Source organism: Atta cephalotes (assembly GCF_000143395.1).
Source record: "Atta cephalotes unplaced genomic scaffold scaffold00001, whole genome shotgun sequence".
Taxonomy (NCBI): Eukaryota; Metazoa; Arthropoda; class Insecta; order Hymenoptera; family Formicidae; genus Atta; species Atta cephalotes.
Window position 1 is genome coordinate 14,877,773 of NW_012130065.1, and position 13,585 is coordinate 14,891,357.

Genomic DNA, 13,585 nt, shown 5'->3' on the forward strand with positions numbered 1-13,585 from the left:
ATGATTTGTGCGAGTCAGTCCGCATAAAATGCAACAATATGATGCACAAGTGCAACTTTGAATGCAACATTCCCAAATAAACACTTGAATTCTGACTTAAGCCGTTAATCTACCCATGTGTTCACAAGTTACTCGCTTATAACGACTTTCAAGTATAGTATCGAATTGTTCGGGAAGAAGTAAGCACGAGAGAAGCATCGACATTTCGTCAACGTTGAAAACGTAGTATTTTTCTTAACCTTGCACTCAAGTGCCAACCTTGCGAAAAGCGTTGTTCTGTTTCCGACTTATAAAAGCTTTTCTAGATACTTAATGAGTCAGATATAATCACGTTCTAATTTATAGTGTGACGCACAATTATTTGTAGATGTAGTCGTATAGATGTAGAAGATCAGAGGATCGAAATAGATAATACGCATATTTGCTAAATTTTCAGATTACATTTCGTGAGAAAGTCAATCTTAATGTAGAAACTGTACCGATTTCGTTCACCAAACAACGACGTTGCATTCGATGTATTGAATGTATTTATGTATATTATGTATAAGCTGTTGTTAATGACAGATTAAAGAGAGTATCGCGTAAATCGGACCTCTTACCGCCTTTATTATCTATTGTCATTTTTCAGAAAAGCTAATAAATAATATTCGCCGAGACAAAAAATTGATATCGAATAAGGTATTGGGAACGATTAATGGCTACTGAAGTATGTGCGTTTTATATGATAAGATATTAATATTTTAAGATTCAATTGAGCAATCATAATATTCAAACGAGTTCTATGGAAATTATGGGCAATATGTAGATTCACGAGGAAGATCGCAAACAATGAAGGCTGAGCAATTGTATGCAGTTTGCGAACGAGGCCATGGAAATTCCGGTTTTAATATTAATTACTTCATTATCATTTCTTATAATTTGTCAAGTCTCATTCATTATATAGTCAACGTACAAAAACATCGGAAGCTTCAAAAATTACGAAATATTAACGTTTTCTTTTTCGTAACAAGTGTAATAAAACCACTCATTATTTGTCATTGTTTATTGTTGTGCTAATCCGATTGAAGATAGATTTTATGTCGACGTGGATATAATTGCCACCGTGAAAAAATATTACTTCATTAGCGTCATGCATTAATTAAATTGGATTAAACAATCGATTCGATAAGGGAACTGCCTCGAAGTAATCGCGCCATTAGCGAAGCAAATTAAATCATTGCACCATGCCAGTCGAATTACTTCGCCGGGTACAACTAACTAATCTGCAACAACGGGCAGACTGCGCAACGCGATAAATGACAGACAAAGAAATTGCAAATAAGTGGGACGGACGTTTTCTTGGCGCACGAAAATTCCGAAATTCTCGCTGTATTATATATTTCATCGCATGCCAAACGCATGAGTCAGATAATTCGGATCTGGACTTGATTTGCGAAAGACTGTCTCACGATGGTAAAATATTATAATAAAAATTTGCAATTTAAATTTTGAATTCTTTTTTTGCCAATATTTTAATAATTTTAATAATATTTTAATAATTTAAACTTCAAAATAACTTCAAAATAACTTCAGCTATTTCGAAAAGATTTAAGAAAAACTGGAGATTTATAAGAGATTTTTCGGGAGAAACCGAATAATTTTGCCAACGTCAGTGAACCAAAAGTAGTGGATCGAATTTTGAGATTGGAGCATAATTTTCTTTTTTCATGTCATATTCGCTGTTATAAAATCCTCGTAAATCAGTTGCGAGAATCGACAAGGTTCTGGCAACGTCCCGATGCAGATCTCCGCGGGCGTCGCGACGTTCGGCAAAGTTATTTCAAAGATAGTGGGGCATCGCTCTATTTCGGTCGTGCTAGCCAGGGCCGTTCAGTCTGCGGCTCAGCTTCCTTACCGGGAGGCTGCGAATTCGTAATTTACACTTCAATTTGCCTCTTTTCGTGTCCGGAAGTCATCGAAAAATGGCAGAAAAATAAGCGAACGGGTTTCACCCGCTCGAATGCAAACACATATTCGTACAGTTTCAAAAAACAATTCCGATCGAGAAAGAGGCAAAGAGAAAGAAAGCTCGGTGTGAACGGAAGCGCCAGTTGGCTCGATTATTGCTTCCGGGATGATCTTTCGAATTTAACGCGGATTCGAAAAAAAAAAAGTGTTCACTTGATTTCATAACGATGTAACGTAAAAGTGACAATGTAATGAAAATTATTTAACAATTAACTGTAAACTGTTTAATCACGATATATAACACGGACCTGGTCTATCCTTGCAAATAATATCGGCCGTCAATCAGAAGTCTGATAATTGAAGAAAACTGTCACGTACCAACATCAAGAGTTGTAAATCCGTTACAGATTTTAAAGAAAAATTTATGAAATCAACAAGTACATCGTACGAAACAAAAGTGCAATTTTAAAAAAAAGAAAATTAAGCCAAGCAAACGGGAATGATTTTCTTCTTCGTGGATGGTTAAAAACTCGAAAAATTTTAATGTATTCTAAGGGTGCCTACGAATCATCGTGAGAATAAAGATGTTTTGGATCGAGGCGGACGAGGAGGAAGAGGCGTTGCTATGCAGCCCCGCTCTGATGGCCAGGCGGGCCTCAGAATCCTGGATCGTAGCACCTCCAGTGGAGGTACGCGAGGCAAATTCACGTTCTAACATTTTAATAACCAAGTTAAGCAATGCGTAAAAGTTCATGCAGGGTGGGTAAACAATTTTCTTTAGAATTTTCTTCTAGAAGAAAGTACGGAACGAAGATGAGGAAAAAAAATAACGCAATAGGTAACGAACGGGGGGGTGGGGGAAACATTGTTTGCGCGATCATTAGAGGTGGAATCAGTTGTGCTTAGCGACAACGAAGCACGCTCGATGGAGAGTAGAAAGATGGAGGGTTTACGAGTAAAACACGTCGTAATAAACGAGTGCAGTCAACAAACACAATAGATTGCATAAATATAGTATATAGAAAAAAAAAACTGTGGCCTTGTTTAACTGCTGTTCTTATTTAAGAAAATTACAAGAGATAAGGACATGCGTTATGCGAAAATATTCAATTCAAGACAAGAAGCTTTTTGCAATGTCGCAATTTAATATGCATGATTTATTAACAAGGTGTTAAAAAATAGATTCAAGATCTAGAGAGTAGATATTCGATAAATTGAATGACTAGAATCGATTTGTGTAAAAAATTTTATAAATTTATGCCGTTCTATACAAAATTGCAAATAAGTTATATGTATTGATCAAACTAAAAACTTTTAATCACACTTATTAAGTCAGTTCGTGCTCTCTAACGATAAATCTTCGATTCTTATTTTAACAACCTGTATGAAATTATGCATATATTATCGCAACAAGAAATAGAACGTATACATTTATGTAATATTTAGAATTTATTAGTTAATTTGCACATAATGTTTAGAACATCACGCGATGCGTACGAAATTTTTTTATAATCGTGATACGAATGAATTTTTGTAAAAAAGGGAGTTCTTGACTATAATTCAAATTACTTTTTTATTTATTTACTCTTTGGTTAAAATTTAACAGATATATATAATTTTTTCTTAGAACTACGATCTTTGAAAAGTTTATTCGTTTAGTCACAATAAGTTCGTTTAGTACAATAAGAATGTGAAGGTCGATACGAGTCGTTTTAGGATTAGATCTCTCGGTCTTTGTATCTCACTCAGTGCTCGAAAACCTCGTCTCTCTTAGGTTTGGAACGGCTCCAAAGACCCTCCCTTCCGCTCGTGCTCTATCTCCTCGCCACCCGTTGCGTTCGCATGAAGTGCTGAATTAATAAAACACGTAATTACGGGAATTCGTTGCTCTAACATAACCGATTTTGAATCGTTTTCGTGAAGAATGTTGTTAGGATGATAGAATTTGAGAATTTGAAGGAGGATTTAACGCGAATCATGATAATGTAATCCTGTGACTAATACTATGATTGGTACGTAGAAGATTGAATAAAAAACTGAATTGTCTGAATAATCAATAATTTAAAATTCAATGATAGTTTCACGGACCGATATAAAACAGAATTGTCTAACTTTTGACATCACGCAAACGAGCAAACAGAAATTCGAACAAGAGAAACGCTGGTGTATATACAGTTCTGATATAAAACAAAAGCTTCAGCAAATACAATGGAAACATGTTAATAAGCTTGAATAGAACACAAATTAAAAAGAGTTTTCTCATTTTCTAGAGTGTAAAAAAATGAGCAATTTTTGCAAATTTAAAAGAAAAATCTGCACAAAAATAAAATTAATTTAAATACACACATACAATTTTCACTTTCTTAGTTTACTTGACTCTCAATCAAATACTTATAACTTCATCAATTTTGTAAATATGAACGACATGTATTTAAGAATTTGCAACATGTATTTAAGAGTTAAAAATACAACAAATCCTTGCACATTACATATTCACGAAACCGATCTTCAAACATTGGACTTTATTAAAAATAGATGTTTAATTAAAATAACTAAATACGTTATTTCACCTAGTTTTGTACGTTATTCCCTGTATATAAGAAGTATATTCAAAAGTATAATTGCTATTGCTTGACAATAACTCCGTTTTTCTCTTTCCGTTGTATACCCGTTTGATGCTATATAAAACGTTAAGGCAATGTACATAGTGTCGATAAGTAATTCGCGTTCATCGCTCGAGGCCCATCTTTCTTTTTGTTTCTCGTTTATTTCCTTCGTGCAGGCGATGCCGGTAGCGGCAATGCCCTTTCAACGAAAGAAGTCACTGCCGGACGTAGCACAGCCGATCCAGCTCACGGCCACCTCACCATTGTCGAGGGAAGAAGTCAGTTTTCTGAGCAGTATGAGGAGAGAGGAGATCCGCAGGCAAGTCGACGAGAGCGAGAGGCTCAGAGCAAACCCGCTTTTGTACCTGGTCAGTCCGCAGGTTAAAGTGAGTATCCTCCGTGTTTCTACCTGATCGTCGAAACTATTATCGATGTTGACAATGGCGCGGCATCAATCCTCGCCGTTTCAAAAATAAGAGAAAACACGGAGCAGCACTTGGCAGAGTGTTACGGTTTATTTCGGATCAAGTCCTGTGCGTCTCGACTTGTTACGCAAAAATATAACGCACCACGAGAAACGCGACGATTCTATAATAGGTTCTTGCACGGTTCTCGAAATCAGCATCTGCTTGATCCAGTTTCGCAATCGCGAGTCGCGAGTATAAACCGAATGAAATCACTCTTGTGCATGTATCTCAAGATGATGAATGAAATATTTTATACTTATTCTGCAATAGCCGTAAACGTTGTAATTAGTTGCAATTATAAGAATTGATCAATCAAGGAGAATGTGAGGAAAATATTCGAGTGTAATTGATCATTTCTTACTAAACTAAAACTACACTTACAACTACACTTACGGCTATTGTAGAACAGGCATAAAGAATCATCTACATTAAGAGTAACATTGTGTTGTAAGATGTAAGCCGTAAGAAATCTACCAATTACTATTGAATGTAAAAAGAGTAATTGATTTATCGCAAAGTTAAATGGCTCGCGATAGGAAAACTAATAAAGTAATATCCCATACTGTTGCAGGACTGGTTCTCCCGCCAGCAGCTCGTGATGCTGGTGCTCTTCATCAACATATCTCTAGCTTTGATGTTCTTCAAACTGCTGACGTAGCAGCCAGCCGACGATCGGGTTCACGGACTCGTGAACGTGGACGTGACCTGAGACCTGGTGGCGCCGTGACACTTTGGGTCGTCACCGAGCCAGAATTTCGAAGGGAAACGGCAATGTGGCCGCACCAAGAATCGCCGGGAATGGCTTTCACCAGCGGTTCATTCAGTCTTACGCGCCGCGGGCGCTACGTTAAGAGAGGAAATCTTTGAATTGGGACCGACGAAAAGGAGACTCGAAGAGGATCAATCTCGGCGGAGATTTTGTCGCGCGAAGGCGGCCGTATAGTCGAATTTCGAGCGATCGCGAAAATCTAAGTAGATGAGTAAATAGAGGGAGCAGCATTGAGGCGAGAAAATATCTCCGAGATATTTTCGAAGAGATTTAAAATGGATTTATCTTTGAATATTGTAAATTAAAAAGGACTTAAGCTTCAAAAGAAACAATAAAAGAAAAAGTTCAACAGGGATTTGAAAGAATTTGAATGATGAATGGAATTCTCAAAGATCTTTTGTAAAATAAGAATACTTGTCTATGACAAAAGTTTTCTGACAAAGCGTTTTAGACATTTGCCGCTTAGACCCTTTTTAATTGGCAGGCTAATATTTATTGGTCAAAAATTTTGGAGAAAAAAAAAATGATGAAACACCTAAGCGCAGTTTGTCATTTGCGCGAGAGGGAAACATCAACAAATCTTTTGGAAACGGGGGGTATGTACTCCCGCAACGCCTGTGTATCATACCTATTTTTACACCAAATACTTTAATAACGCTACTTGTAAGAGTAGGTCGAGCCCTTTCGGGCGGGCCATCGATCGATCGTATCCGATGTACGAATCTTCTTCTCTAGTCATAATTTTCTCTTTTCTGACGATCAGCTCGAGCGCAGTAATAGCGACGATCGAATTGTACACAATCGACTTTTTAACGAGTCAGCCGCTTGTCGACCACTTCTAATTAAGACTGGCGCTGTCGAATTTAAAGCGGTATAGGTATAGGTACTCAGCGGTATAGTTGAATCATCCGAATCGTACTTACGGCTATTTCCTTAAAAGTAGAGATTGTTATACTTAGCAATGATCGTAATTGTAGCCGTGGTGCCGTGCGCGTAAAGATTCGCTAACGCGCATCCGAGCATTTATAGCGTTCCACAACGATTATACGGTAAACTAAGGCGTAAGTTTATAAGCAGAAGAGACATAGAGAGTTGTCATACTTTAGAGAGTTGTCGAACTTTTACAAGCCCTGCGGGATTATAGTTACAATTACTATCGTTGAATGTCGATGATTGAGATTTGAATCCATCGTATCTTATCTAGAATTACGAAGTTTCCCGATAACGAAATATGAATATGTCAACCTGAATATGAACCTGCGCACAAGTTGAAAGAAACATTTTCGCTACGAATATGAAGGCCGCGAAGCGCAGCACCTATGAATAATACACGTAATGCATAAAGCATAAGAAAACCGATCAGAGTCTTTCATTTCAAAAAAGAAAAGAAAGGAAATGAAGGACTTTGGTTGATTCATTTTCTCATACATTATGCGTTATGCGAAACTCTGTACTTCCGCTCTTCTTCTCACCTTTCGGTGTGAGATCGAAGGTTGACGTGCGCTTGTTTTTCCTGAAACAACGACACGAATAATTGACATTGTTTTCTCTGAAACGCTTTTTTCTACGTCTAAGAAAAATATTAGCGCTAAAAATGCGAATGATTCATATCGTAACAATCGCGCGCACGCAATCGCGATAACATTCATCGAGACGCAAAATCGCAATCTCTGTAACTGTATATACAAGTGATTCTTATCGACTGAACTAGTGTCCAGTCTGCCACCAAATTTAGAAGCAAATTAAACATGACTTTCGATAAAATCTTGTGGACGTCTCGAGAAAGAAGATAATCATCCCATGACTATTATTCGACACGTAAAACTAGTATCAAACGCTCTTTGATCCATGATATCGGCGGTTCGCTGACGTTTATCTCGTGTTTCGCGAAAACGCACAAATCGCGAGAGAGTTATCTCTCGTATTCCTTCTCACTATTTCGCGACAGATCGACGATCGGCCTTCCTGCGCTCGAGCGACCGTATTTTTTCTAGCCTCGAGGGCATAGCTTGTATATCTCTAGGTAAATTTGTAAATAATCATGTAAACGCCGATTGTGTGCGATTGCAGACTTTGTTCACAATACGCGATACCGTTCTCGCGTGATCTCGGATACAATTTGGCCGGAAAGCGAGGACTACCGATAGTCGAGATCACTTTTTAACTCGAAGGATCTCACTTTGGTTCATAGCGAAACTAAGCTTCTCTCTTATTCCTCTGCTTTGACAGTGCCAATGACGTAGCCAGTGTACTTCCGCGAGGATAAATTTGATCGGCGACATATATTCGCATTCGCGTTCAAATTATGCTCCAAATCCGAAAATATTGGTTCAAACGCGAACACGTGACTCGAAGTTAATATAATACGTTCGATTAAGATGCAACGGGATGATATTTTCGACGCTATCCATATTGAAATTGCGAAGAGCACAAAAAAAAGAAATTATTTTTGTCTGTCATTTCGCTAAGTAAATCGAACGAATTCATTTACAGGATTACAAAATTAATGCTGGGTTTACATCTGGCATCTATCTCTTGATGCACGTTTGTGTCTGACTGTAACGGTTAATTTATTATTAAATAATTTCTTTCTAATATTCAATAATGAAATAGGATATTAAATTGAGAGAAATATCGAATAAAAATGTCAAAAGTAAAGCCAGTATAAAAAATGAGTGAAATATTCTTAAAAAAAATAGGGTCACGTAGGCAAAAAGAACCGAAAAGAGGATGCATAGGCATACGAAATAAGTTGAATGTTCCAGCTTAGAAGAAAAGGACCGATGGCTTTTTGTCACGAGGTGCATTCGCATAGATACTCTACCTATTACGCACATTCGTCGTTGCGGGTCATGCATTGTATATATATTGCTATTATATATATAAAATTTATTAGTTAGTTAGTAACCGGAGAGAAACTAGAAAAGATTTGATATTGAACGTTGGGGGAAAACATCCATCGGGAACAAGAGGAGATTGGAGTCGTGAAAGGAACGAGGCGAGGGTAATTTTTGTCACCGAACAAACCATATCACTTAATCAAAGGAAATTTACGCGATTCGTATTGTTTTATTTATCGAATGGGAAAATTTATTTCGCAATTTACGGTACGATATCATAATATGTATATATTATGATCACGCATATATACATACATAAGAGCATATGTATATTTTACTTGTTATATCTCTTGACTATTATCGTAATTAGCGCGCATATCCCGTTATTATTGTATATTATTATCATTATTACTATTATATTATTAATTATTATTTGGATTATTATTATCATTATTATTGTTATTATCATGTTATCATCCTATTGAAAAAAAAAATACGAATATTTAAAACAAAACATGAACGTGGGAGAAATTTTGGTACTTTGGAAAATGCGATAATGGAACCTGAGGCCCATTGCCATTGTTAATTTGCGCAAACAATGATTCAATAAACTTGTATCATAACAGATAAAACTGTCTCTGGTAATTGATTATCACGATACTTTGTTTTGCTATGTCCGAATGATTGTCATCCACGTCGTAAAAGTAAAAGAACGCGAACAAGATCGACTTAATTGTCGCAATGACACACATAGCTTTATCGTGTAAGCAAACGATTGAGAATACACAGAATGGTACTTTCCATTATTACTACACATATAATATGTAAGCACACACGCATATACGCATGAATACTTTCTTTCCAAAGCACGGGTGAAAATCGCAGCGTAATCGAACGATGATTTACGTCGTGAACATGCAGAGTGTGCTAATCACGTTCATTAAAATAAATGTTTTCTCGCACGTATACGGATGTGTTTACAAACCGACGAATCGAGAACTTCGAATCTGCGTAGTTGCCGAAGCCAGTTGGAGATCGCAAATAGATTGTTGTGGCTTTAAGGTAATATTTTGCAATATGAACATCGTCATGTTGTCGGCAAGTAAATAGATGCCGCAATTAAAAATGCTTACGGTAGCAACGTAATTTTCTCAGTTGAGAAACAACTGAGAAGAGACGACTTCCGGAGCATTACAAGAAATTTACATCGATAACATGATTGTTGAGACGTCTCAGGGAATTTTCTCGAAAGAGGGAACGTTTTTCTTGCTGGTAAAAATCGAATCAGTCACAAGGATCGGCACGGCAAAATTGAAAATAAATCGACGGTTATCCTTCCATTGCGTTAGCATGCACTTGATGTCGCTTTTTGCGCGATTGTGCTGTTGCGTCATACATCGAGTGAGACTACGTCTCTATTACCGGTGTCAACGTCATTCGAGTCAGCGAGTAAGTATCAGACGAAACGTGATCGCTTCAAGCGAAGTTTCAATAAATAGCCATAATCGATTGCGAGCATAATCAGTGAGCGACGATATTTTTGTTTAATGCTAGTTTTTCCAAATCGTAGGAAAACCTCAAATCATAAAAACAATGCAGATAATTAAAACACATAATCGGATATGTATAGAGGATTTCGTTTGTATTCGTTTTTGTATTCAAATAGTTGGACTAAGTAAAAGCGTAAACTCGAACTAATTCCGGTATACTCTCTGGCGGTTCATTTGATATTAAAAATGCTTCGAAGCATTTTTGTAACACTAAATCTCTGTCGATCGCGATATACCTATTCAGAAAAAAACATGCCATCATTTTTTTGTCTTTTAAACTGAATTAAATGTGGTAGTCATGTGGTAACCATCAATGATCTTCAATCTTCCAACGTTTTTAGGAGACAGTATACCTAAACTCGGCCTTATTTTTGGAACCTCTGGAATTTAAGTCAGAGTAAAAGGAACAGTCTATCTTTAACGCTCATTCGGCGTGGAAGTTAAACTAACAAAGAAATCGGCTTCGAGTATCCCCAACTTTGTGTTTGCAATTTCGAGAAATCAGTCCCTTTCACAAGTCGGCTGCTGTATTATTATTGCTCAGCGAGCAATAATAATGCTGAAATACGATATACTTTAATTTTAACTATTAAACAAAAACAGGTGTCGCAATCCTTATCGACTAAGGAATACAATGACTGCAACTAGACACGACTGGAAAAAATATACATGTTTTGATTTGTCTTTCAGTTTGTCTTTAACTCACGACGTCCTTTTAGCTCAGACGATTACGTAACATTTCTAATTTTAGGTGATATTCGTTTGCCAGTTCTCGTATGTAGACATGATCATCCGGTCTAAGATTTATTAGTATGCAACTGACAAGCTCAAATAAACTACATTTATATACAAAAACGAATTATTACCGGTTTTATCTCGAGTTTCATTCGTTTCAGAATTTATGATCTTGAAAATTAATGTCTTTTAAAAATATTTAAAATATTTAATAAAGTAAACTATAATTGCTATTTATAGATTTGATTGAATTCTATTTAAAAGATGAAAACATTCGTCTCTTCAACCAACAGATAAGTACATGCGATCGATAAAGAGAGTTTAGTTTAGTCGAATTTGAAATTTGTTTGTTTCTTTCCTCGTCATTTTTTGCTCGGCCTGATTATAAATGTAAACGAGATTCAGCCGCAGTCTCATATCTTGTCTTAAATGCGCACATGATTTGAGAATTGAGGTCACCTAAGATAATCATCGCAACTGTTCGCGCCGCGAATCTCAAATATTTGTCGTCTAGGAACGTGTGTAATTCGAATCTTATCAAAAACCGTAATCGCGCGGGCGTCCAAATCGAAGAAACGCAGACGTGGCATGAAAGTAAAATCAAGCGCAACACATTACGCACACTGAGAAAAAAGTTGTTATTTCAAAAAAATATTAGTTGATTTAATTAAATGTAGCATCATGGGCTGTCAAGCAAATATTTATTAATTCAACCAAATAATATGTTTTAAATTACAAGATTTTATTAATTTAAATACATAAATATTTGAATTAAATAATCATTATAAACTAAACGCATTTAATCAAGTTAACAACTTTTTTTTCAGTATATATATATATACATATATATGACACTTAATATGTCCTATCTCCCTTAATTCTTTTACCACTATGTAATCATCGTGAAAAGAGATCTAAAATATGCGCACTACTGGTAGATAAACGATAAAAGGCGCAGCCGATAATCCAAACAATTTTACTTATAACGCTGTGGAGCAATGGCATAACGAAGGTAGAAAAAAACGGAAGAAAAAAGACAGACAAGAAAAAAGAAATGTATACATGATAAATGTTCAAACGATTAAGACGCAGCAAAGTTCGGTCGTTCTGTTTCTACACCATCACGGCAATGAAGACATTATCTATTGATTCACGTCATTCCGCGTTCGTATAAGCGCCTTGCATTGTAAAATAATCCGGTATTTTCTGGGTCATTAACCGCAGTATCGATCGCTTTGGTATCTCGTCTCGAGGAAACACCATGCAAAGCGACCACTCGTCGACTTTTTACTATCTATTTTTAGCCTAAAATGAAAGAATAGAAATATCTCGTTATTAAAATACATAAAAAAACTTATTTATAAATTAATTCTATAGTTTAATCGAAGCTTTGAAGACCCAGACAAATTTTCATTTTGAATTTTATCTCAAATTCATATACAGTGAGAGCAAAAAGTATTCATACAAAGAAATTTTGTTATAAAAAAAAGTCTTATTTGTAGAATATAAACATTAATTAGCAATTTTATACAATAAATACATTCTGTTCTAATATAAAGAAAGCTTCACATATATTCTTGATTTTAGAAGCTAAATTTCTCTTGTTCTGTCTATACGAATACTTTTTGAGCATTCAAATACAATTTTTAATTTTTACTTATTTTTCAGATGTATTTTCTATAATTAATATACATCTTTTTGGTACATATATATAATTTTAATATATAATTTTTTGGTACATATATATAATTTTAAGAAACACAGTCTATTTTATTCTTTTTGAATAAATTGTTATTGAATAATTATTCAATAAAGAAATAATCATCAATTGAACATCGAATCGACGTCAAATTAATGTTGAAATCATCGATTCTACATCAATTCGATAACTTATTTCTCGCTGGATAATATTTACTTTTTTGAAAATAAAATTTTTTTTTTAAATATTTTCTCTGTACGAATCTTCTCTTTGCACTCACTGTACATGTACAAAAAAATGAATATAACGTTTCAGGTAATGTCATTGTAAAATCGTATTCTTGAATGTTGAAAGAGTGTATCAGAATTTCCTCAGATTTTTTAGAGCCCGAAAATCGTTAAAAAGTACAATCAGATACCAATGATCAATTGAACTAGGAAAACAATGAAGAAAACATTGAACAACGAAAGATCTTTTAAAAACATGATAAACCTGTAAGCTTGTTCTTTTTAGCTGAACTTCTTGCACGATTCATTTTTTCTCTTTTTCTCTCCAACGTAGAAAGAAAAGGAAGAAAAATGAACTTGCGAAAACATCAGCCAAAAAGAACAGATTTTATTTTGCGTTTCATGTAGTTACGTTGAAAAAGAATTAATCTCTTTGATCTTGAATTTGTGCGCGTTGAATACCAGATTGTTGAATATTGTCCTATGCGCGATAAAATCGGAAACCAATTATCACATTTGTTCAGAGTACTAACGTCTATAGTTCGATTATTTGAAATTTCGTGTCCTGTAATAGCTTTTCAAAGCGATTATTTATCCAAGAAATTACATATTCGTAGTTCTCTTCCGGATACAATAACGCCAATGATTGAACATTAATAGTATACAATATATATATATATATATATATATATATATATATATATATATATATATAGTAGTGCACGACACTAATGTGCGTGGCTCG

General features: G+C 35.4%; 1 protein-coding gene across 1 annotated transcript in view; it reads left to right on the top strand.

Moving 5' to 3' along the window:
* LOC105619018 (junctophilin-1) overlaps positions 1-5,678 on the top strand; it is a 36,278-nt gene extending 30,600 nt beyond the window's left edge. Inside the window, 3 exon segments of the mRNA XM_012200549.1 lie at positions 2,503-2,636; positions 4,730-4,939; positions 5,592-5,678. Coding sequence (XP_012055939.1) covers positions 2,503-2,636; positions 4,730-4,939; positions 5,592-5,678 — 431 coding nt within the window.
* Positions 5,679-13,585: the final 7,907 nt, after the last annotated feature.